The sequence below is a fragment of the Eptatretus burgeri genome, chromosome 13, assembly GCF_056783735.1.
Source record: "Eptatretus burgeri isolate ZD-2024b chromosome 13, Ebu_testis_v1, whole genome shotgun sequence".
Classification (NCBI taxonomy): Eukaryota; Metazoa; Chordata; class Myxini; order Myxiniformes; family Myxinidae; genus Eptatretus; species Eptatretus burgeri.
The window spans coordinates 19,590,053-19,616,229 of NC_140973.1; the positions used below are offsets into that span (position 1 = coordinate 19,590,053).

A 26,177-nucleotide genomic window follows, 5' to 3' on the forward strand; every position below is an offset into this window, starting at 1 on the left:
ATTCAGTAATAATGAAAAACGTCATGGGTCAGGGTCAGGTGTCCAATCAAAGCGGCGTTGCATCAAAGCGGGACTTCTTGGTACCCGGTCATCACTGCCAGCAGTGATAAAGTGGCAGTTCTAATTGTCTCTTACTAATTACGTAACACACCAGTAGACATACACCACACAATACACCACACAAAACAAGTCCTGGTGAGGGTCTGCAATCTCTGATTGCTCTTTTTCTTGTTTTATCTCTTTCCTTGAACGTCTTTAATTTTCCTTGCAGCACACTACTTGAATTGCATTCAAGTTTTATTAACCGTGGATTTTATCGGGTAAAAGTTGATGAGGGTATTTTTATTCCATGGGAAATGAGGTGTGGCTGATATTTCGAGCATTGGCCTTTCATCGTCATCTCCCACAGCAGCAAAACGTACTATAATCATATTTTAGTTCATGAAATCTATTTTGTCTTGTTCACCAACACTAGTATTCCCCAGACGAACACTTTCTTTCACAGAGATCAGTACTCTGTTGTATTCATGGTTCCAACTTAAAAGGCTATCCATGCAAAAATTCCAAATGGCTTTTGAACAAAAGACGACCGTCTCCTGAGTGTTGACTGGAAAACTATCAGAATAGTTGAACCAGTTTAATTGCTAAACATGCGCCGAAGATTGACCCCGAGGACTAAACTGAAGAAAGGCAAACAAAATGTTCTTCCTCAAACATCGTGCCAATTCTGCCTGAATAGTTTGTGTTGGGAAGTTGAAAGCTACTCTGCTGTTCATGGAAAGCTTTCCACAATGATGGAATTCAGAGTGGTTTGACCGACCTTTTTAATGAAAGCTGTTTGCCAACTAGGCTATGTTGGCACGATGAAATGGAAGAAGCTTGTTTGATGAGAGTGAATCCACAGCCCTTGTTGGCATGTCAGAACTTGGTTTGTGCAATAAGAAGGTCTGAGTTGAAAAAAAATTGTGTGGAAGAGTGACATGAGGGTAAAAAGGAAATGTTGGGCCATATATGGACAAAACACACAAGGGAATGAGGAAGAGGAAGAGGAGGAGAAGGAGGCCAATTGCAGTTTTAAAGATCGTGGGTAGAGATGAGGTAATCCATGAGATGGTGGTGAACTACTTGCTTGAAGCCCTGGATTGAAGTTATAAGTCGTCGGAGGCATTATGTTTTCGGGTTGTCCATCCGGCTGTCCGTGCGTCCGTCCTTGCGTCCATGATAGGTTTTCGTTACCGCAATAACATGAGAATGGCTGAAGGGATCCAAGTCAAACTTCGTGCATGTATAATGATGTAAAGATGAACTGATTAGATTTTTGGGTCAAAAGGTCAGAGGTCATGTTGGGAAAAAATTATGTTACCGCACTAACTTGTGAACCAGTGACGGGATTTTGACAGAACTTGGTGTAAGTATACAGTATGATGCATAGATGAACTCATGAGATGGTGGCATCAGAAGGTCAAAGGTCAGAGTCCATGATAGGTTTCATTCCCGTGATAACCTAAGAACAGCTGAAAGGATCCAAGTCAAACTTGGAGCAAGTATGTATCATGATGTATACATAAACTGATTAGATTATTGGGTCAAGAGGTCAAAGGTCACGTCATGTAAAAATGTGATATTTGAGAACAGCTGAAGGGATTTAAATCAAACTTGGTACAAGTATTCTTCTTCTTCTTCTTTCGGCTGCTCCCGTTAGGGGTCGCCACAGCGGATCATCCTTATGATCCGCATAGTGATTTGGCACATGTTTTACACCGGATGCCCTTCCTGACGCAACCCTGGTCGCCTCTTGCGACACCGGGATATGGTGTTCCTATTTTAACCGGGGTATACACCAGCCCAGTATACTGGTACTCATTTCGCCAACCTCCGAAGGATGACAGGCTGAGTCAACGCCCTGGTGTATTAATTCAGTGGCCCAACGGGGCTTGAACTCAGGACCTTTTGGATCCCAAACCGCTGCCCTAACCACTGCGCCAACACCAGGATTAAAACTTGGTACAAGTATTATAATGTTGTAATAATATGGGCAGAGGCATATCTGTCGACGTTGCAACATCGAAGAGTGCTGTTCGAGTTATTTTGCTATTTTAGTAAAATTGTGAGTCAAGTGTATGGTATTCAATTCACCCTGTTTTTACCGCAGAATGAATTAAACCAGTTTGTGCGTGCTTGTGTTCCAAACATGGTGTTGATTTGTTGAAAGACTGTACAGGGAGAACAACATGGCTTGATTATATCTTTGCAGGGAGAAGGCATTGGCTGTGACTGGAAACCAAGGTGTTAATTTAGCGATGGATTGGTAAGAGTTGTATATGCTGACACGCCCGCACTTTCAGATTATATTAACCTGAATAATGTGTTCATTTGTCCCACGGCTCGCATAATTACCAAGCAGAGTCAGAACGAAGTCCTTTTAGCACAATTTTATACACAGCAAACTATATTTTAACAACATTACACGACTACTACTACTACTACTACTACTACTACTACTACTACTACTACTACTACTACTACTACTACTACTACTACTACTACTACCACTACTACTACTACTACTACTTCTTTAACAGCCCCAATTCCCATATTCTTGTAGCCGGCTGAATAAAGTTTCTGGGCCAAATTTTTCAACAATGGGTGAGGCCTGACATTGGATCGAAGGTGCTTTAACCAACGGATGACACACACACACACACACACATGCCTCCCTGTGAGACAGCAAAATACCACGGTGATAGTTTATAGCTCGGTTGCGATTCAAAAGCAAACTGAACAGCTCAGAGGCGAGTGATTTAAAATTGCTGTATACTGTACTTATCAAATTAATGGGAAATTGCAATTTGCTTGCGTTCAATCCCAAAATTGGACAATGTTTTGCATTTTTATTTGCTTACTCAGTGAGTGATCATTCGTGGGTTTTTTTTAATTTTTGCCATTTTACCAACTTGTGTATGGGTTACAGCATCCAGATGTGGAATTGTGTTTCTATTATAATAATAATTTTTATTCCCTTCGCAAACTTTGTTGCGAAGGTTATGTTTTGATCGCTGTGTATTTATTTATTTGTGAATATGTGTTTTGTTTGTTATTCGCATAACTCAGTGGTTCCCAACCTTTTTTTTCTGTCATTTCCCCCTGCACCCAATTCAACCATCCAGATTTCCCCCTTCATGTGTATGAGAGAAAGAACAGTTAAAACACACTAAGACTATTTACTAATTTATTTTTCAAATGCACTAACACAGCTAACATTAAATTGTATTGAATAAGAACACAGCATTTTAGTGTGACTTCTGGCATTGTTTGCCGTTCACGAGTCCTTCAATGTCTGGGGGAGTTATGGAGAGCGCACAGCGAAGATCCGCCTCCACCTCCAACTTGTTGCGTGCCTTTGTTTTGAGGTGTACCAGTGCCGAAAATCCTGTCTCACACAGGTAGGTGGAAGAAAACTGGACCAATATCCGCAGAGCATTGGTCGCAAGAAGCGGGTAGGTTCCTCGGACTTGGGTCCAAAACTCTTCCAGTTCCATATTCTGGAAGGCATCCTTCGCTGTAGAGTCGTTTTTCAAGTCCAGGAACTCTTCCTGCCACGCCTCTGGCACATCATCAACGTTCCTCTGAAATGGGTCTCTGATAAGCTTGTTCTCGTTGCTCTCGTTTGTGATCCCCGGGAAGTAATACTTGAATTCTTCCTCCAAGCCTTCGAGGTGTTGTTTGATATCCTTGGCTATTGGATCAGGCAGACCATCCTCCATATCCTCCACACATTCGTTCAGAGCGAGGAATGAGGAAAACCTTCCACTCCCCGCTCTTTTCTTCCACAGTTCCAGTTTAGCCACGAAAGCTCTGATCTTGTCCGACTGAAAAAGAATGTTGGTCCCTTTGCCCTGCAGTTTCCTGTTGAGCTCGTTTAATGCACTGAAAATATCGGACAAGTAGGACAGCCGCACACGGAAAAACTCACCCTTCAACGCCTCCAGAAGCACAACATTCTCTTGGGCCCGAAGGAAGGCTACCACCTCATCAAACAATTCCAGGACTCGCTGCAACATGTTTCCCTTTGAGAGCCACCTCACCTGAGTATGAAACAGCAACGATTCGTGGTCGGCTTCCATGCCTTCACAGAGCCGACGGAACAGCCGAGTGTTCAGAGCGGAACCCTTGATAAAGTTGACGACTTTGATGACAGTCTCGAGATGCTGCTTGAAGTTCTTGGGGAGAGTTCTCGAAGCAAGCGCCTCTTTGTGGATCAGACAGTGTGTCGATTCCACTGCCGGATTCTTTTGCTTGACGAGCGTGACGAACCCCGATCGAGAGCCGAGCATGGCTGGGGCACCATCCGTGCACACCCCAACCAGAGACTCCCAGCTGATGTTGCTGTCTTTGAAAAAGTCATTGATAAGGTCCATCACATCCTGAGCTTTGGTCGTGGTCTGGAGAGGTTTGCAGAAGAGTAATTCTTCTGCAATTCCTTTTTCGGTGGTATAACGAACAAAGACCAACAGCTGGGACAGATTCGCAACATCTGTCGATTCGTCGAGTTGAATCGAAAAAAAACTGTGACCCTCGAACCTTCTGAACAACTTGGTTCTTGATGCTCTCAGCCATATCATTGATCCGTGACCGAATGGTGTTGTTTGAAAGGGAAATCTGGGTCATCTTGTTGTGGGCAGCCTCACCAAGGACCAACTTCACGCACTGCAGCATACAGGGCTTCACCAATGTTTCACCAATTGTGTGTGGTTTCTTCTCCCTCGCAATCTTGTACGAGACTTCGTATGACGCTTTCACAATAGCGTCCGTTTGCTGACGAAACGTTCCAGTTGAGACCAGTCTCATCTTCTTCAGATAATTTTGTTTCAGCTTGAAGTATTCATGATCCTTGTTCTGTAGTTCGGGATGGCATCCTTGAAGGTGTTGCTTCATCTGGAATGGCTTCATGCTACCATTCCCCAAGGTCTTTGTGCAGATGACACATTGTGGCAGATGTTCCCCGTTATTCACAATGAACGTAAAACCGAAGTCTAGATATGCTTCTGAATATATCCATTTTTTCGACATGATCACTTGCGGACCTGAAAAGAACAAGAGCGATCATATTAAGACACGTAATAGAAAAGAACAAACTAAAAAAGAAGAAAGAAAATAAAACATAAGAATGAAAGCGGGTAAAGTTCAGGAAACGGGTACTCCTGAGAAGAGAAGAACAGAAGGCTATTACTAGAAATTATTTTCTAATTATTTTCTGATAATTTCCAGAATTTTAATTCCAGACTAGAATTTCCCCCTGAAACACCCAAATTTCCCCCCTGGGGGAAATTTCCCCCCGGTTGGGAACCCGTGGCATAACTCCAAAAGTATTGAACTGAATCGCAGCAAATTTGGTGGGATGATTGGTTATTATCCAAGGACCATTTGATTAGATTTTGGGAGCGATCGGGTCAAAGGTCAAGGTCATGAAAAGGTCAAAATCGTCTTTTTATCATAGCGCGGTCAATTTGTATCCAATTTGCATGCAACTAATACCAAAATGTTCAGAATTCAATGCCCCATCTTGTGATATGTGACATGACACAATGACATAATAACCCTTATTAGCGGTTGGGAGTCAAAGGTCAGGGGGGGTCACGACATTGCAAAATGTGCGGTTTTAGTCATAACACGGTCAATTCTTATCCGATTTGCATGAAACCAACACCAAAATGTTGACTGTTCTGTTCCCCACACTCTAATACCAATTACAAAATTAAGAGTACAAAGGTCAAGGTCGAGGTCATGAAAAGGTCAAAATCGTCATTTTGCCATTGTGCGGTTGATTTTTATCCAATTTGCATGCAACCAATGCCAAAATGTTGTGAATTCAATGCCCAATCTTGTGATATACGATATGACACAATGACGTCATTACCTTTGTTAGCAGTTTGGGTCAAAGGTCAGGGGGGTGAACGACCTTTATTATCATAACGCGGTCAATTCTTATACAATTTGCATGTAAGTAGATTCAAAATGTTTAGAATTCAATTCCCTATCCTGTGATGTGTAATATTTGACAGTGACTTTATTCTTCCATGTTTCGTGTTTTGTCAAATGATGTACGTAGTTAGTTCAGACGAACTCTTGTACTTCCTTTTCAGGCTAATATGTCCCTTTGGTTACCAGTTTGGGCATTGTACTTTTGCAGGATTAATTTTTGTATGAACCGTGCATTGTTAGTTTTTCAGTTGTTCTCAAATAATACAAAACAATTAACTGTTTTAATTGTACAATGAATGTTTGTTTGTTCACAATAAATAACTTATTTAGAAAAACAGAAACGCGTGTGTGCTAAATGCCCCTAAAATGCCAGAAAATAATTTCTTATAATGTGACCAGTTGTCATCAGATTGACTTGACACCGACACCCAAAAAGGTCAGGGAGTTCATACAGAAATTGTACAATGTACGTGAATCAGTGTCAAACAGCAGGAAATTTAATGTTTTTAAGCCTTCATAAGACATATGAGATGGCAGATGTGGTATGAGATTAAATACCCTCACAATCAACGGTTTCTGGGGGGGGGGGGGCAAAATGTAGTGTTGGCGAAGGTATGCGCTCTACTGAGTGCCCGTTCTAGTTGATTTATGACATGGGTGGATTATAAGAGTTGCTTATCATTTCCCATGCTGCAGTTTTGACAGCAACTGGGGTTGTTTCATAAGAATGTATTTTGGATACGTTTTTTCATCCTTTGGTGCTCCATCTTTGGAAAATATAAGGTACATTATGTTAAATCCTTTTAAAATGTCATTTGGACATGTAAAGTTAACAATACAATTTGGTGGGGGGCTTGTGTGGGCAGTTTCACAAGTCATTGCACTGTGTCTATACAGGTTGTTTGAGCACTCCAATGATCCAGACATAGACGAGCCCTACACGCCACTTGCAGGCAACGAGCTCGGCTCCACTGAAATCCCCATGACCGAAGTAGAAGAACCACCCACGGATGCGACACCGGAGGACTTGTGTGCAGGTATTTTTGTGCTCTGCTTGTTGAGGGCATTGGGGATTGTGTGATTATGGGGGCAACTGGCATACAGGTGCTGTGCCCACTACTGGTTGATTGCAGTTACTTGATGCGTTTTTATTTTCATCCACAGAATGTTTAAAGTTCTTTTATTTTATCATATATATATATATATATATATATATATATATATATATATATGTTTATATATGTATATGTTTATATATGTATATGTTTATATATGTTTATATATATATATGTATATATATATATATATGTTTATATATGTTTATATATATATATGTATATGTATATATATGTATATATATATATATATATATATATATATATATATATATATATATATATATATATATATATATATATATATATATATATATATATATATATATATATATATATATATGTTTATATATGTTTATATATATATATATGTATATATATGTGTGTATATATATGTATATATATATATATATATGTTTATATATGTTTATATATATATATATATATATATGTTTATATATGTTTATATATATATATATATATATATATATATATATATATATATATATATATATATATATATATATATATATATATATATATATATATATATATATATATATATATATATATATATATATATATATATATATATATATATATATATATATATATATATATATATATATATATATATATATATATATATATATATATATATATATATATATATATATATATATATATATGTTTATATATATATGGTTTATATATATATATATATATATATATATATATATATATATATATATATATATATATATATATGTTTATGTTTATATATATATATATATATATATATATATATATTTATGTTTATATATATATATATATATGTTTATGTTTATATATATATATATATATATATATATATATATATGTTTATGTTTATATATATATATATATATATATATATATATATATATATATATATATATATATATATATATATATATATATATATAGTTACAGCTGTGGAAATTCGCAGAGCACCATATTGGTCCTTAGATCAGTTATGCTGATAAGTCTGTGTTCAGATAGATTTCCCCACCGTTGTCTCAAGGTAATTATTCGTGTCACCCGGGCTGTGATCTTTAAGTTAGCCGTTTTTCTTTTACTATCGTTATTTTGGACCAACCACCAACCACCCTCCCCGCAACGCCAACCACCAACCACCTTCTCCACCATGCCAACCACCACCACCTTCTCCACCATACCAACCACCTTCTCCACCATGCCAACCACCAACCACCTTCTCCACCACGCCAACCTCCAACCACCTTCTCCACCACGCCAACCACCAACCACCTTCACCACGCCAACCACCAACCACCTTCTCCACTACGCCAGCCACCAACCACCCTCTCCACAACGACATCTCACCATCCCCTAATCCACATCTCCCCCAATAGATCAACACGAACAACATCGCCTCACCTTCATCTCCGAAGCGACGCCATCTTTGCGCCAGCCACGGCGAGTCCGCATCGAACGGCATCGCTGCAGGCACACGCGGGGGTTTGCTCGCCGCGCAAGTCGGTGATCTTGAGCACATCCGCTCTCCGCGCAAGTCGGTGATCTCGCGCACGTCCGCTCTGTGCAAGCTTCGTCCGAGATTCGGATCAAGAGAGCGAAAGGGGCGGAGCCAGCGGGGGGGGGGGTCAGAGATCAGAGGTGAGAGCGCGAAGGCCAAACCTCATCTCTCGGGCCCTATATAAGGGTGAGCGGAACGCCAAGCAAAGTCAGTCGGTGGAGTGTCTGTCGGGGTTCGGAGCACCTGGAGCCTGAAGCCTGCAGTCGGTGGAGAAGATGAGGAGAGCGAAGGAGACTCAAGCTGGGAGCACGGCCAAGCCTGCTGTGCCACGCGGAGCTGCGTGTTCGTGTGCGAGCCGGAGAGAGCTCGCCAACCAGCACCAAACGGTCTGAGGTGATCGGGCTTCGGAACGGACCGAGTATCGCTGAGGGACGGACGGGTTCTTAAAGAGAGCATCAACTCAAAAAGAGCGAAGACCCCTTCGTTCCTCTCAGGCGTTGCTGGCTGGGGCCCGAATCACCAGGCCGCGGCCGAGCCGTGGTTACGCTAGCTGCCGTGGTGACGGAACGTCGTGGGTTTCCCCAGCGAGGAAGGTAACCTGCGCGGCCTCGCGGAGCCTCTGCGGTCTCCACGGCTCCGTGCAATAAAGACCCAAAGAGGTCCAGTCTACCCCTCGTCTGTCCTGCGGTTTTTTCCTTCGTTATCTTTGTATAACTTTGTATATCTTTGTATATATATCTTGGTTATCTGATCCTGCTCTCAGTGCCGGGCAAGGTCTTTGCTCGGATAATTCTTGATAGGGTTCGCCACCATCTGCTTGAGCACCAGCGTCCAGAGCAGTCAGGCTTTACACCAAAGAGGTCAACGATTGACCGTATCCTTGCACTTCGTGTCCTCACCGAACGCAGACGAGAGTTTCGGCAGGGGCTGCTTGCAGCCTATGTTGATCTCTGTAAAGCGTTCGATACAGTGAATCGGGATGTCCTCTGGAGGATTCTTGGTCTTCGTGGGGTGCCACCAAAACTGATCGATCTGATGTCTGAACTCTACTCTGGTACTGAGAGTGCTGTGAAGTGTGGTGGTACCATCTCTGACTTATTTCCAGTTGTTACTGGAGTTCGTCAGGGATGTGTACTTGCCCCCACACTTTTCAGCACTTGTATGGACTGGATTTTAGGGAGGATGTCGGAGAGATCAAGTTGCGGTGCATCGTTTGGGAATGTCAAGATCTCGGACCTTGATTTTGCAGATGATGCAGTCATCTTTGCGGAGACTTTAGACATCCTCTTGGGGGCCCTCGAGGTGCTGAATGAGGAGTCGGAGCCGTTGGGATTACGGGTTTCTTGGGTCAAAACTAAGATCCAGGCTTTCGGTGACATCTTGGATGCTGCTGTCCTGTCTGTGTCTGTTTGTGGTGAGGATGTTGAGGTCGTGGAGAGATTCACTTACCTTGGCAGTGATATTCATGTCTCTGCTGGCTGCGAGTCAGAGGTCAATAGACGTCTGGGTCGGGCCTGGGGAGTCATGGATTCACTGGATCATGGGGTGTGGCGCTGCCGGTACCTGTGCGGGAGGACGAAAGTCCGAGTCTTCAGGTCCTTGGTACTTCCAGTCTTGCTCTATGGGTGCGAGACTTGGTCTCTGACCAAGGATCTGAGACGGAGACTTAATTCCTTTGGTAGCAGGTCTCTTCGGAGAATCCTTGGCTATCGCTGGTCGGATTTTGTGTCCAACGAGCGGTTGCTGAGAGAGACTCGGATGAGATTTGTTACCTGCATAGTCCGTGAGCGTCAGTTGCGGCTGTATGGACATGTGGCTCGTTTTCCTGACGCTGATCCTGCTCACCAGATTCTCTCAGCGAGGGAGTCTCATGAGTGGAGGAGGCCAGTGGGCCGACCACGTGCCTCATGGTTGCAGCAGGTTGACCATCATCTCAAGGAGATGGGGATGGGCCTGGCATCTGCCTGGGGGATGGCCAGACGGAGGCCCCTGGAGTACCGGCGGAAAGTGGATGCAGCGACGCGCTGTTCTGGCACATGCTCCCATACCTGACCTGATCTTTGTATGAAAGTTGTGGCTCCGAGTCCGTCAAGTAAAACTGTATAAGTGACTGTACATAATAGATAGACGGTGTTAGCTCTTTCATTTGCATTGTGTTTGGCTGTATAATTGAATGCGTGCTTCTCCCATTCATTGCATGACTGCTTACGTGCTTATGTGTTGTTTGGAAATAAATGTGCTTCTTTAAATGTTGACCTGTTCATCGCGTCATTTTTCCCAATTGAACTGCCAACTTGCCCTCGGAATGTAGTGGGCTTTTAAATCGCAGATAATAGAATCGGGTCCAGTGAGACCTCGCGATAATACCCCGCTCGGTTATCCAAAAACGGAGCGAGCTGCTTAAGCGGCTCGTGTCCAAGCAGGCCTTGCTGAGGTACAATCTCTCTGTAATCTACCCGCGCGAATAATTAGGTAAATCGATTATTTGGCGATCGGACCCTGGAGGGCGGGTAGAGTGCGGACAAGGTTGTGGTGTGCTTGAAGTACACCCGCGACTGGTTTTCGGCGTTGTTCCGGAAAGTCGCGACTGAATTGTCCGTCCGGTGGGCGTACGGCCGTGATTTGGCTAAAAGCGGCTGTCCGCACGCCGGCGGGCAAGAATCGTAACAATGTATATATATATATATATATATATATATATATATATATATATATATATATATATATATATATATATATATATATATATATATATATATATATATATATATATATATATATATACATAGATATACAGTATCTCACAAAAGTGAGTACACCCCTCACAAATATGTAAATAATTCAGTGTAACTTTTTAAGCAGCTGTACTCGAAGCGAAACCTTAGAGTTGATGACAGAGTAGACATTCTGTAATATGTATACAGGCACAAAACTGCCATTCCATCAAAACAATGTGGTGTATTACGAATATTTCTGAAAGAGGAGGCAACAAAAGTGAGTACACCCCTGCTATTGTCTGCACAAGAAGTAAGTCAAGCATGGTAAAACAGCTTCCATTTTCATCATTTTCTGCATATTTAAGTCAGAGTGTTAAAGGTACAAATATGCACCAAACAATACACACAATGTCCATAGATCTGCAACCTCCCTGGTATGTTAAAAGTGAAGAAGTGTACTCAATGCAGTAATTGTCTATCTGCTTGCTGAAGAAATAATTGCATCGGAAACACTGTACCAATCGCTATTGAGAAAGCAGCATGGCTCCTCATGGTAAAGAGCTCTTTAAAGATGTCAAAGATCGAATCGTTGCCCGACATAAAGATGGCCAAGTATACAAGATCAGTGCTTCTTTGAAAGTAAGCCCCAACACCATGGCCAAGGTCATCCAGAGGTTCTCCAAGAAGCGTACAACGATGAGTTGCACTCGCCAGGGCAGACCAGCAAAGATGACTGCACGTACTGTTCGCCAAGTTCAGAATCTAGTTCTCCATGACAGACGACAAAGTGCCGCCATGATTGCTGAAGAGATTTCTACAGCTTCTGGCCAGTCTGTCAGTGCGCAAACCATACGTCGCACACTCCATCGTATCGGGTTGCATGGGCGTCGTCCAAGGTGTTTACGTCCATGGGCGTCGTCGCACACTCTCCTGAAGCAGAGCCACAAGAAAGCTCACAAACATTTTGCTGAAGCACATCAATCCAAGCCCCTGGACTACTGGCAACATGTCCTCTAGTCTGATGAAACGAAGATCAATTTGTTTGTATCTGATGGAGTGCAGCGTGTCTGGCGGCGACCTGGGGAACAGTACCAAGACAAGTGCGTTATCCCTACTGTCAAGCATGGTGGTGGTAGTGTCATGGTTTGGGGATGCATGAGTGCTGCCGGTACGGGAGAGCTCAAGTTCATCGAGGGAAACATAGATTCTACGATGTACTTTGACATCCTGAAGGAGAAGATGTTACCCTCCCTGCAAAAACTTGGAAGAGGAGCTGTATTTCAGCACGAAAACGATCGGAAGCATCGTTCCAAGCAGACAACTGCCTTTCTAAAGAAGTCGAAAGTCAATGTGTTGGACTGGCCAAGTATGTCACCTGATCTAAATCCAATAGAACACCTGTGGGGAATCCTGAATGTAAGGTTGAAGGACGAAAGGTGTCCAACATCACGCAACTTCGACAAGTCATTGTAGAGGAGTGGAACAGGATCCCAGCAAAGACATGTGGAACACTGGTCAACTCCATACCGAGTAGAATAACTGCTATGATCAAAAACAATGGTGGACACACAAAATACTGAAAACAATAACGCTTCAATGTGAGAAAGTACATAGGGTGTACTCACTTTTGTTGCCCCCCCCCCTTCCCCCCTTTTCACAGATATGCACAGTATGCCACATTGTTTCCACAGAATAAATGTTTTGGGTCTGCACATGTGTGACAGAATGTCTACTCTATCATTTCTTTGAGTCTTGTGTTTATAATACATCAAAGTAAAAAGTTACAACAAAATATGTACATTTTTGTAAAGTGAGATAATATATATATATATATATATATATATATATATATATATATATATATATATATATATATATATATATATGCTCTTCTCCTCGGACTATTCAGGGATGCGTTTTCGCTCGGTTGAAGAAACTTTTTGAGAATGTCTTTGTGTCTGTGTGTCTTGTGCAGAAATGCACAGGTGGAATTATTAAATAATTTTTCACTTTGTTCATCACTTCGAGCTAACAGAAAAGAGCATTTGATGGCGTTTCTTTTGGGATGTTTTGATGCAATTATGCCATTTCTATATTTTGTGATTTGTTTTATGAAGATGTATTTATGTAATGAGCAGACTCCTGCAATTTAAAAACTAGTCTCAACCTGATAGGTGGAAATGTACTCTTGGGATGAAAATTTGAAGCGCTTTTTGTGGCCCTCTAACAAATGCAAACCTCACCGTAACCTTATTTGTGACTGCAGATGAGGAAGTGGAAGTTGAAGAAGAATCTGCGAGTATTGTGACTGTGGAATCTCAGGAAATGGTCTCGGAGGAAGAGAAGAAGGAAAAGGTGAAGAGGTAAGGTGAAAAGGTGTTATATTTGAACAGTGCAGTATTACATGGGGGAAGAAGAAGAGAGATGGATGAGAAACGGATACAGCCTCTTCAAATGAACACATTTAATGAAAATAGACAAATATTTAGAAAGGATAATAATAAATGTAATGATTATAAACACGTGAGGTAAATTAAACTCAAAGTTGAGGCGCCTCTACACACAGACTTAAATACAGACAAGGGGAAACGAAATAAAAGAAAATCCTTCCTTTATTCTGGCACGTAGCTTGGCGCAAAGATGGTATTTATGGAACTTGGAATCGAGGCACTTCTACTTGCACATGTGGACACGTGCAAAATGGTGCCAAGTGGCTTTCTCGCAGGGGGACAAACGTACATCAGGCCATTCGTGAGCGGTATTCAACACCAAGGCTCAGAGACCCCGTGCAGCTGCTTCGTGCATCAATCGTCCTCACCGACCCCCTATTTGACATACACAAGGCTCAGGATCCGTTCCTCATGACCCTACCAAGAGCCAAAGGCTAACGTCTTGGTTCACCATGCGAGACAAATCGTCTCAACACGAATACAAGAATCGTGCCGTCTTCGTCTTCATGCGTCGAAGGAAAGCCAGCCATAAAGCCCTGTTCTTACAGGCCATCTCCAAACTACGTTCTTTCTCGAACACGTGCGTCCCTCATTCTGCACTCGTGCGTTCCTTCCCTCAAATCAACTCTGACCGATTCACGTCACCGAACCACTTTTTCCTCCAGGGCATGGCTTGCTTGCACAAAACCCGGGAAGGCGGGGCCTCCGCCCGCTCGGCACGTTTGACTTTCTGACGTCACGCCCAACAATCAGCCTCGGGGGCATGACTTCGCCTGCCGTCATCCTTAGAGGCGGGGCTTCTGCCTGCTCGACACGTTTGGCTCATTTGTAAATGCAAAAATGTAGGAATACGTTACCGGGGGGGGGGGGGAAATCACATTCTGGGGGAACTTATTCTTAAACCCTACCAAATTAACACTGCACCACCCCCGTGTGATGACAAGTAACACTCAAGCTCAGTTTCCCTACTTAACTCCATCGAGATGTCTCCTTCACGTTCCATGAACCAAACAACTCGATTCAATTCAAACTTCCCTATTCAATTCCTCCATCTACCCCCACAACCGTAACAATATATGTATATATATATATATATGTATATATATATATATATATATATATATATATGTATGTATGTATGTATGTATGTATGTATGTATGTATGTATGTATGTATATGTATATATATATATATATATATATATATATATATATATATATATATATATATATATATATTGTTGCTTAGCACACCCCTGGCTTGAATCTCGTTCCAGATACCAAACTGTTGCGGGTTCGAATCCCGCAAATTTTTTTTATGGGTCCATCCCACTCCTGACACCAAACTGTTGCGGGCCAGGGGGTCGGGTGAGAAGGCCTCTAGGTGGGGGAAGCTATCTCTCTTCCCACCAAGCCCCCCGGAATTGTAGGCCGTCGCACACGGATAATTCCGTGACGTGGCGGGTCGCTTAACTGACCGTGGACACCAATAACTCAACCGCGTGACCTGGGGTCCCTCCCGTCTATGGGTTAATCAGGTTACCTAATTAATCACGTGAGTTAATTACCGGGGAACACGCCCTCGGTACGCCTTGTCCGAACTGGATCACTCTACCGGATCGGATTCAGCCGAGCGACACTGCCAAGGACGTACCGGTTAAAAGGAACGGATGGTTGGGAATAAAGTCCCAGCTAAACTTGGATTCGGACCATGCCGGACCAATGGAAGAAAAGGCAAAAACGAGCAGGGAACATTCCTAATAATAATAATTTATTTACAAGCAGGCAAGGAAAGATATGTGGCACAGTGAAGATTTATTGGGGTGTGTAATGCAGGGATAGAAAGAAGCGTGGTGTGACAATAAACAGGCAACTTGCAAAAGGGGACACAACACAAAAATAATAACAATAACGATAACGATCTTCTGCGGTCTTACTTAAGCAGACAGGTGCCAGCACTCACACACACACAGACACAGAAAACCCGATGAAGAGGGAGTTTTGCAACCAGGGAGGTGGGGGGGGGGGAGTTGAGGCTATGATCTCGGTACCTGTGCGCCCGATAGCACGACGTGCCACCAGTACGCTTCGGGGGGGGGGGAATGCTCCGGGGTGCGGTACCCGACAGTGGATGCGTTGTCTCTGGCCCAAGCCGCACGTGTGTAGACTGTGTTCGTGAAGGAGGAGCTTGAGTGGAGAAGGGGCAGAGTCCAGAGGGTGGAGTAGCAGGCGGGACCAGGCAGGCGGGTGGGGTCGACGTGGTGTGGGCGGAGTCGAGGAGCAGGAGGCGGGTCGTGGCAGTGTCGACGAGGCGTGGCGTGGGCGGAGACGAGGAGCAGGAAACAGACCGACTGGGCAAGAGGGAATGCCCCGACCTTTATAGGGCCCGCAGCTCGGGGGGAGGGACCATGCCGAATACAAACGTCATCACCCGAATCGGGCGCTCTGATTGGCCCCGACCCCTCACATGGTCCGCCAGCTTGGGTCAAAAACCGCCTCACTTCGTTTCCGGCAACGCCACCTCAAACAGCGGCAATACTGCGCACCGAACCCATGAGATGACATGAATCGCCCACACCGAAATTGGCATGTGAATCATCCTGCAAAAGCCCCCGGCTGAGGGTTCCGCATGCGCGCTCGGGCGTTCGACCAGCGTTGATCAATGCGCTCGTTCCGCGCGCGCCAACGTGGCCCACACTGTACATTCCCTGGCTCGATCGCAGCCTCGCTGGCCGCAGAGACGAGAAGACGTTCACCATCCGTGGAGAATCCATCACTGCCCGCGAGGACCGAAGGTACATCGCCATGGATAAATCCATGCACGTTTCACGAGCGGCATACGTGTCTGCTTTCGAGCACATTTCATACAGTGCACACGGTTCCGCCATTATGCACGTGGCCAGCGTTCGCGGTCACACGACTCCGCTAGCATGTACGTGGGGCGAATACCAATATGTGTCGGGTATTGAGGTTAAAAAGGATCAAGCTGCTTCTACCTGCACACTCGTATCCTGCCCAACATGGCGTGGAGTCGGCTTTATCGGCCTCTGTACATGTTTCGTGCAGCGTGGGCGTTGTGCTGGCCGTGTTTCCTGTGCCGTGAAAAACACCATTCGTGCAGCCTCTTAAGAGGTATGTACTTGCATGCCTTTTTAATGCAATCGGCAATTTTCCCCAGACCATCGGAAGCTCGAGTCAATAGTCCAGCACCAACTAGCACACCACATGACTCGGCGCTGCAGTTTCCCCACCGCGGCGCCGCACGCGCTGGCCTCCACGAGGACCCACCTTACAGCGAAGGCGCACGTGGCTGATTTACCTCAGGAATAATCAGAAAAGAAGAAGAGTGGGGATGAAATGAAGGAAAAAATGATTGAAGCAACCCGAGCTATTAGATCATCGCAACGCACTCCCTTGTTGTCCCGCTAAACAAAAGGAAGGGGACTATCTCCACGTATAATAATGGAATAACCGTCTTGGGACACCTATCTGTTGTATGGATGCGGTTCCGAGAACCGCAACAATATTGTTGCGGATTCGCGCCCGCCGGCGTGCGGACGGCCACGTAACTCGAATCGCGGCACGTCGCCCACCGGACGGACAATCCAGTCGTGACCCTCTCGGACTAACACCGGGAACCAGTCACGGGTGGACCTTTCGGTCTCACCACGATCGTGCCAATCGGCCCCCGCGTGGGATAGGGTTGCTCGCCAAATTCGACCTACCTAAGTACCCACACGGAGGGTAGACCGGGCGATCGCACCTCGCCGCAGGTCGACTTCGGACACGGGCCACTTTAAGCGACCCGTTCCGTGCTATCGGGATAACCGAGCGGTGTTATTCGACGGTTCGATTGATTATCGGGCGTTTTAGCCCACGACCAACCCTTTACGTGAAGCAAGATGGAGATTCAATGAAAGAAAAGACGAAGCGAAGCGGGAAAACAGTTCAACAATAAGCACATTTATTTCGCGATGAACGGAAAGCACACATATACAATTCCACCAAAAGCACATGTAAAAGGAGAAGACAATGCAATATTACACAAAAAGCAAATGCAACAATGCAGATCTAACCGACTACCGGGCACACGGCAACACTTATACAATTTTACTTCACAGACTGCGCCGACAACACATATTCCCAAAGCAAAAGAAAAGAAAACCACCCTCCAGGATGAGGCGGGCCTGGGGCCGAGACCGGGTCGGGCCTACCCGTCTGATGATGAGACGCGAAGTGGCGGTGGTGCCTCAACTCCGCGGGCCTCGCGGACAGTGTCTGGTAGGGGGGTGGGAAAGGGGGCCCCCTTTTGTCGCACTATCTCAGCGCAGGGGGAAACAGGAGGGGGTTGCTGATGCTCGGGGGAAGGAGGATATCACCCTGACTCGGGTCCCGCGGCGAGCGTCTCCTCCTCGACCTCGGTCGCGTTTCTGGCCTCTCCCTGTGCAGCTCCCGGCACCGACGCGGGCACCCCCTCGTCCGCCTTCGCCGCCGTCACCTCTCCACAGCTCCGTCCTCTTCACTCTGACTAGTACCACTTCTTTCCAGCTCCACCGACGACTCTCTTGAACTCCGCACACTCAACTCTCAACTTCCAACTTCCAACTGAACTGAACTTGACTGACGAACGCAGCCGTTTTTATAAGCCCCGTGGCTTCGCTCTTTCACCCTTGACCCTCTGCCTCCGACCCTTCACCTCTCTTGCTGGCTCCCCATTGGCCCGAGGAAAAGTGGGCGTGAATGCTTTTTGATCCATGAATTTGCATATAGCGACCACCCTCCAACGCCCAGGAGGCGGGGCCAAATCGCCCCTCGCTCACCGATTGGACGGAACAAAAGTGGGCGTGAGTCGTTTTTGATCCGTTTTCTGCGGAAAGTCCGTGATGTTTTTGAACACGCTGCTCGGTGCGCGCCCTACACGAGTCCAGCATCGGTGCCCACAAGTGGCACGAGATGGTGTGGATGCGATGGTGGCGAGTTGTGACGGTAAAGGTCGTGGCGGTTGTGGTGAAGCGGCGTTGTGGTTGGTGGTTGTTGTTGTGAAGCGGCGTTGTGGTTGGTGGTTGTTGTTGTGAAGCGGCGTTGTGGTTGGTGGTTGTTGTGTGATGGCTGTTGAGACGTGGTTGGTGGTGGTAATAATGGCGGCTGGTCCAAAATAAAGATAGTAAAAGAAAAACGGCTATCCTGAAGAGTCGCAGCCCGCATGAATGACATTTATTCCCTCTAGACAACGGGTTTGGGCCTAACTACACATATACTTACAGAGATATCTCACCTAAGGGACCTGAATGGTGGTTTGTGAATTTCGTCAACCACAACACTACCCCCTCCCCTTTTTACAGACTCGTCCCGAGTCGTCAAATTTTCGTGTGCCATCATGTGTAGTTTTCCCCTTGTACATTTTACCTACGAATCCCTGAGTGCGACATTCATGGTATTCGTGTCCCCAAAATATATAACCTAAGGGCTGAGTAACTACCTAAACAAACTCACTCACACGGACGACTTAAATAAAATTGCCGGCGCTAAGACAAACATGCCAGGGGGCGCACTCATATGTACAGTACATCTTAACCTTAACTTACAAATTTTACACTAAACCATGGCCCAGGATCACTGAACTCTGCAAAAAGAAAGCAGTTAACAGGGAGCCAGGCTGCTCGCATGCAGTCTCTGGCTCAAAACAATGCAGGTGACAGGGAACGTGGCCGGCTGCTCACACGCAGTCCAAGGCCTTCCTTTTTGAACTGAACGCAGTGAACCACAACGGTGCATGGGCTGCACAAACGCAGTCTCCGTGCCAGCTCAAGTGGCACACGCAATGAACACAACGAATGGATGGATGAATGGTTTGAACTGAACGCAGTGAACCACAACGGTGCATGGGCTGCACAACCGTAGTCTCCGTGCCAGCTCAAGTGGCACACGCAATGAGCACAACAAATGGATGGATGAACACAAACACGGTGCACGGGCCGCCACTGCAGGCCCGTGTTGTAGCTGCCAACAGGGCAGTTCTTGCAGCTTGCAAACTGTTGCCTTGATCCTGGCACACATGGCAATGAACAGGGGGGGCAAAGCAAAAATTGAACGGGGCTGGTGAACAGGGGCAGTGGGCATGGCATGGCAAAGGCAGCAGGCAAACACAGCCTGCAGAAGAAGGCCGCTGCAGGCAAACACAGCCGGCAGATGAACTGGCCGGCACAGGCCTTGAAGAAAAACAGCCAGCAGATGAACTGGCCGGCACAGGCCTTGAAGAAAAACAGCCAGCCGGCAGATGAAGTGGGCCGGCACAGGCCTTGCAGCAACACAGCCAGCAGATGAAGCTGGCCAGCCTTTGCCGTTCAGTGGAGGTTGGTGGAGGGAGTGCGGTGGTGCTGGCCACTCGGAAGGTGGGCTCGGACCTACCCTACGGTCTCCCTCCCAACCTATCGCCTTTGCCTGTCACTGTCCATACCCACTCCCTTAATTTGTCCAAACCCCAATTTAGCCCCAACTTATTTTTTTATTACTATTTTTTTTTCTTTTACTTCCCCACTATAAATCGTCCCCTAACCCCCTGTACTGTCCTTGTTCGGCTAACCTATTCTGTCACCTAGCCTACTCCCAACCCCTACGTTCCCTTCCCGGAGGGGAGTAAGGGAGAGCCGTCCTGTGTCGAGGCCCAACTCAAGCCTCAGAATGGCCTCCCCAGAGTTCGGCGATCTATAACGAAAGTGGGTCCAGCGGCCCACAACGAGAGCGAGGGGATGGATGGTGCGGAGGGGTACACTTCCTAATCTACCCTATCCATTTAACTGTTAAACTACCCCGGGGCTTTCAACAAGCGCCTCTCGCTTAAACTATTGGTTCTACCAACCCAGATTCCCGTCGCCTGTGTTGGTGTCCTCATCATTTCGGGCCTCGCCACCCCAATTTTTTCTCCGTGCCCTCACACGGTCTCATGGCTGGGACACGTGGCTCCCTTTGGCAGGCACGACCCTCTGCCGATTCTCCGACGATGGCACCCCCGGGCACTACACTGCCTCCGAGCCTACCAGCTCCCTAACACCGGGGAGTGCCCCCCATGGCACCTCCCCTGAGACGCGCACGTGGCAGGCTGGCTTCCCGGGCCCCTTTCCGAGGGTCACCCGTGCCCACAACACTGCCCACGCGGCTAATGGCGCCCCGGGCCCCCGCACCAAGCAGGCGCACCCGTGCCCACTACGCTATCCCGGCCCCCCATGGGCCCTTGGCCTACCACGGCCGACTAGCCTGGTGCCCGGGGTACCCACTCAGCGATACTCACCTTTCGCCACCACGCTCCCAGCCTGTCAACAGGGCTCCTGCACCCCTCCAAACGGGTTTCGAGCCTACACTCCCACCAACAACAAAACGACCTCCATTTTGTAAATTTGACTAACCCCCTAACTCACTCTACACTGACCCCGGGGTCCCTTGGGCGGGAGTCACTCCTCCCCCCAATCACTCATCGCACCATGCATTCCCCATTCACTCCACACACACAGACCCGCTGGCCTCACTCACTCACCAAGCACATGCTTCCACTTCACTCACCAACTCTTCAACACACTCACCGCTGAACTCTGCCATCCTTCTATCTGCATCCCCTAACTAACTCGTGCTCCCACGTCGTCCCTTAAACTACAGCACGTTCCTTTTAACACTACGTAGCTAAGCTACGTCCCCACTACACATTCACAAGTCTGTCACGGTCTCCAAATAATCCCATTAATCAATTTTCCAACCTAAATCTGGCTACAATCCCTCTAACTAATCCATTCCACGGACTCCATGAGGACTTACCCCTGCCCCATGGAGTCGGTCTAACTAAGCTAACCCTTCCCCCTAACTAGTTTCCATCCTGTGCCCTGGTAAGGGGGTCTCCCACCCCTTGCACAGGAATCCTGTGCACCCGAAAGTGAGGCTTGCTGTTTTTTTTTGTTTTTTTTTTTCTCCCATGCGCAGCACCAGCGCGGCAACTCGCGCACTTTGCACCTGCCCGTGACGTCATGCAGCTGCACGTGTTCCTCGTCCCTCCTTGGACGGTACCATCCGGCAGGGATACCCCTCCTGCTGGATTCCAACCCCACGTGCAGCCATGACGTCACCGTGCGCAAAAAAAAAAACACAAGCCCCACGTCTCGAGGGGTTCCCCACGCGAACACATGTGTTTTGCCCGTTGGAGCTTAACACACACGATCGCGTGGAGAACCCGTCCGGTCCAAATCCATAATCCTGCCTAAACTTTGTCCGTCCGCGGGATCGGCAAATCCACCGCGTGCGTTTCCGGACCGGGACTTCACTCTCGCAAGCGAGCACGTGGCGGCCTCGTGCGTTGCACAGCACGGACCGCGTGCTCACTGCTGGGCGAACCCGGCACGGTCCCCGAAACAACTACAGCCGCTACTCGGCTTTCTTTCTTCACATGTCTCCGTCGTCGCCTCCATTCCACCCACGCACACCTGCGTGTTACGACGCTAACACACCTCACCATTAAACTCACACCGGGAGACGCGGCTGCATGTTCACACATGCCCACCGACATCTCCCTCACATACCGCTCTCTCACACACACGGTCTCCCTTGCACTCGGCCGTTCACTCACGCATGCCATCTCCCTCGCACACGTGGCTCCACTCACTCGCGGCCTTCCACTCACTCGTGCCATACTACTCACCCAAACCATACTACTCACACACGCGGGGGCACTCACCCGCGGTGCCTCATCCACACACCGTGCCTCACTCACACACGCGGGGGCACTCAACCGCGGTGTTTCATACACACACGGCGCGCTGGGAAGCACGCCCTCCGGCACACTTGCCACCACACCACTCACACACGGGGTCGCTTCCACACACGGGGACGAACTCACGCCTTGCACCACACACACAGGGACAACCACACTGGGGATTCGTGTCCCCACAAGGGTCTCCGGGGCCTCTATACCCCCCAAGCTCTCCGTGCACCCGTTCGCAGCACTCCTCCCCTCAACCTCGCAAAGCACGACCGAACTCACCTGGTCGTGACTCGCCTCAAGGGGGCATACTCCCTCCCCTCGTTCCTGGAGGAGGCCATCCAACTGCTCACACCGGGTCTCTACCCAGTCCGCGAGCTCACCCCCATTATCCTCCACTACCTCCGTGTGTGTGTGTGCGTCACTTACCCCGTCTTCATCGTGTAGTCTTCCCTCTATCTCCCGTGTCTCTATACATTTTATTCTTTCTGTCGTCTCCTCGTGTCTATTGGTCTCCGCTTCTTTCTGGCGTCTTTCCCTTATCTTTATGTAGGTCAACCTTGCTTTCTCCTTAAGTCGCTCCCATCCTTCCCTGTTTTTCACTCCTCGCTCTTTCACGATCTCTGCGTACCTCCTCCTTGCTTTCCGTCTTAATTGTTCTTTTCTCTCCCTCCCAATTACTTTCACCTCGTCTCTTGTCTCCCGTGTCTCTATACATTTTCTCTCCTTGTTCCTTATTTCTGTCTCTTCCTGGTTCCTTTTTCCTTCCCATCTGAGTCGTTCTTTCTCTCTGAGCCCCATTAGCTGTTCGTTCTCCCTCCGGAGCTCCTCAATCTCCGTTGACTCCAATCTCGCTCTCCATTTTAGTTGTTCAATTTCACACTCATATAGTTGTTGTTTTCTCTCCCACTGTTCCTCCTGCTCTTTGTTTTCCAATCTCATTGTTTCTTTCAATTGGCTCATTTCCTACCTGTGTTTCATTCGCTGTTCTCTCACTACTCTTCCTCGTTTCCTCTCCTGTCCTTCCTTCTCCAGTTTCATTTGGTTAATCTCCTTTTTGTGTTTCATTCGCTGCTGTCTCATTACTCTTCCTTGTTTCCTCTCCTGTCTTTCCTTATCCAGTTTCATGGTTTTCTTCATTTGGTTCATCTCCATTTTGTGTTTCATTCGCTGTTCTTTGTCTATCTCCTCGTACTCCAACCTCAGCTTTTCTTTCAATTGGTCAACCTCAGATTCATGTTCTTTTTGTTTTCTATTCCATTGTTCCTCTCGTTCTTCCCTCTCCAATCTCCTTGTGTCCTTCAATCTCCTGATTTCTCCTTCCTGCTTCATTCCTTGCTCCTTCAACTTCTCCTCGTATTCCAACCTATTTTTTTCCTTTTGTCGTTCAGTTTCAAATTCATACTCTTTCAGTTTTTTATTCCACTGTCTCTCTTGTTCCTCGTTCTGCAATCTCATCATTTCCTTCAATTGACGGATTTCTTTCTCCTGTCTCATTCCTTGTTCTTTGTATTTCCTATTCCACTGTCTCCCTTGTTCCTCATTCTGCAATCTCGTTATTTCTTTCAGTTGGCTGACTTCCTTCTCCTGTCTGATTTGTTCTTCCTTCATTACTCTTTTTTGCATCTCATTCTGCAATCTCATGGTTTCCTTCAGTTGGCTGATTTCCTTCTCCTGTCTCATTCCTTGTTCTTTCAGTACCCTTTCTTGTTCCTCATTCTGCAATCTCGTTATTTCTTTCAGTTGGCTGATTTCCTTCTCCTGTCTGATTCGTTCTTCCATCATTACTCTTTCTTGCATCTCATTCTGCAATCTCGTGGTTTCCTTCAGTTGGCTGATTTCCTTCTCCTGTCTCATTCCTTGTTCTTTCAGTACTCTTTCTTGTTCCTCATTCTTTAATCTGGCCTTCGCTTCCAGCTGTTCGATCTGTACAGTGTGGTTTCTTAAAGTTTCATTTTCCGTTCTCTTCCTTTCCTCTTTTAACACTCTCAGTTCGTTTTGTAGTTCCCTCTCTTTGTTCTGGTGTTTCTGTAACTCAGAAACTTTCTTTTCCAATTCCTTTCTCATCTCTGCACACTCCGACTTTGCTTTGGCTTCTAATTGTTCAATCTGCTCAGTGTGGTTCCTTAACGTTTCATTCTCTGTTCTCTTCCTTTCCTCTTTTAACATCCTCAGTTCGTCTTGTAATCCTCTTTCTTTGTTTTCGTGTTTCAGTATCTCAGAAGATTTTGTTTCCAATTCCTTTCTCAATTTGCGTGCTTCTTCACTCATTTCATCTCTTCTTTCCACCGCTTCCCTCCTCAATTCGTCCCTTTTTTTACTGTATTCATTTAGTTTTTTCTGCCATTCCTTTCCCATTCTAATCTCCCCTTCCAGGATTTCTCTTTTAAACTGGCTTGCCCTTACCTCTCGCTTCAGTAGTTCCAATTCCCCATCTTGTTCGCGTTTTTCCTTTTTGAGCTTTGTTTTCCTTTCTCCTTCCTCCCTCAATTCTCCCTGCAGTTCTTCGAACTGTTCTGACTTTTCCAGCAATTCCTCCGCCCTTTCCTCGAGCTGTCTCTCTCCTCTTTTTATCTTCCATTCTAGGCTTTCTCTTTCCTGATTGCCTGTTCTTATCTCTTCCTTCAATTGTTCCAACTCCCCATCGTGTTCACATTTTTTCTCTTCCAACTGTATTTCCCTCACTCTCTCCTCCAGTTCTTTGAACCGCCTTGCTTGCTCCAATAATTTTTCCATTAATTGTTTTACTTCCAAGTCGTGCTCCTTTTGTTTCTTTTCGAGCTCGGTTTTCCATTCTTCCTCCCATTGTTTCCTTTCCTGGGAGATACCAATCTGCTGTTCCTCTATTCTTTTGTTCAGTTTGCTCTTCGCATATTCCAACTGACGGGTATAAAACACTACCAAATTCTTTTTCCCACGTAATTTGTCGACTCTATTGGCCAAGTCATGTTTTTGCCACCGAATTCGTTCCAGTAAATCGTCCAATCGCTGTGTCCCCCGTACACGTAATTTTTCTGAAGCGCGTCTGCGTGCCGTTGTGACTCGTCCACTCCACGTTGCACCTCCTCGATATATTCTTCATAACGCTTCACCTTTTCCAAGACATCCCCCAATTGTGCCTGAAGCCTGCCAATGCTCGCATAGTCATCCTGCCACGCCTGCCTTGGCACATGCCGTGACCACGTGCCTTGAACCGGTGACTGGGAGCTCACGCCTCGTGCTGTGCCATTAATATCAGCCCGCTCCGTGCTGCACTGAGGTGCGATCGCGCTGCCATTGTGCGACTCCGTTTGCCAGCAAAGTTCGTGCTCAAGCCGCTCCCACTGACCACAGTTAGTGGTGGGGTTATAATTATAAAAAGAACCGACCTGGGCCATGGATCCTACATGACGACACATACCTAATACCCCCGGCTCCCGCTCGCCTTGAGACGCCATCTTATTTCTCGTAAAGGGTTAATTTAGCTCGCTCGTAATTTGGAGGGAATCGGGCGTCGCTCCTCTCACCCCTGGACCGATTCCCGTGAATTTAATTGGAGACAGGAGAGCCCGTTTTCCCGTTCTCCGATACCAGTGCCGCGAGGAGGGCGATGAGTTTATATCGCACGACCTGACACCAGTGTTGCGGATTCTCGCCCGCC

General features: G+C 46.5%; 1 protein-coding gene across 15 annotated transcripts in view; it reads left to right on the plus strand.

The window, feature by feature from the left end:
• Positions 1–26,177, plus strand: part of UBXN1 (UBX domain protein 1) — a 56,983-nt gene that overhangs the window by 17,501 nt on the left and 13,305 nt on the right. For 11 of the 15 annotated variants that reach the window (XM_085851551.1, XM_085851550.1, XM_085851542.1 and 8 more), the window contains exons 3-5: positions 2,255–2,308; positions 6,880–7,019; positions 13,615–13,711. In XM_085851551.1, the coding sequence (XP_085707677.1) occupies positions 2,255–2,308; positions 6,880–7,019; positions 13,615–13,711 (291 nt within the window). The remainder of the gene's footprint in view (positions 1–2,254; positions 2,309–6,879; positions 7,020–13,614; positions 13,712–26,177) is intronic. The other 4 variants (XM_085851554.1, XM_085851553.1, XM_085851556.1 and 1 more) reach the window with 1 other exon arrangement.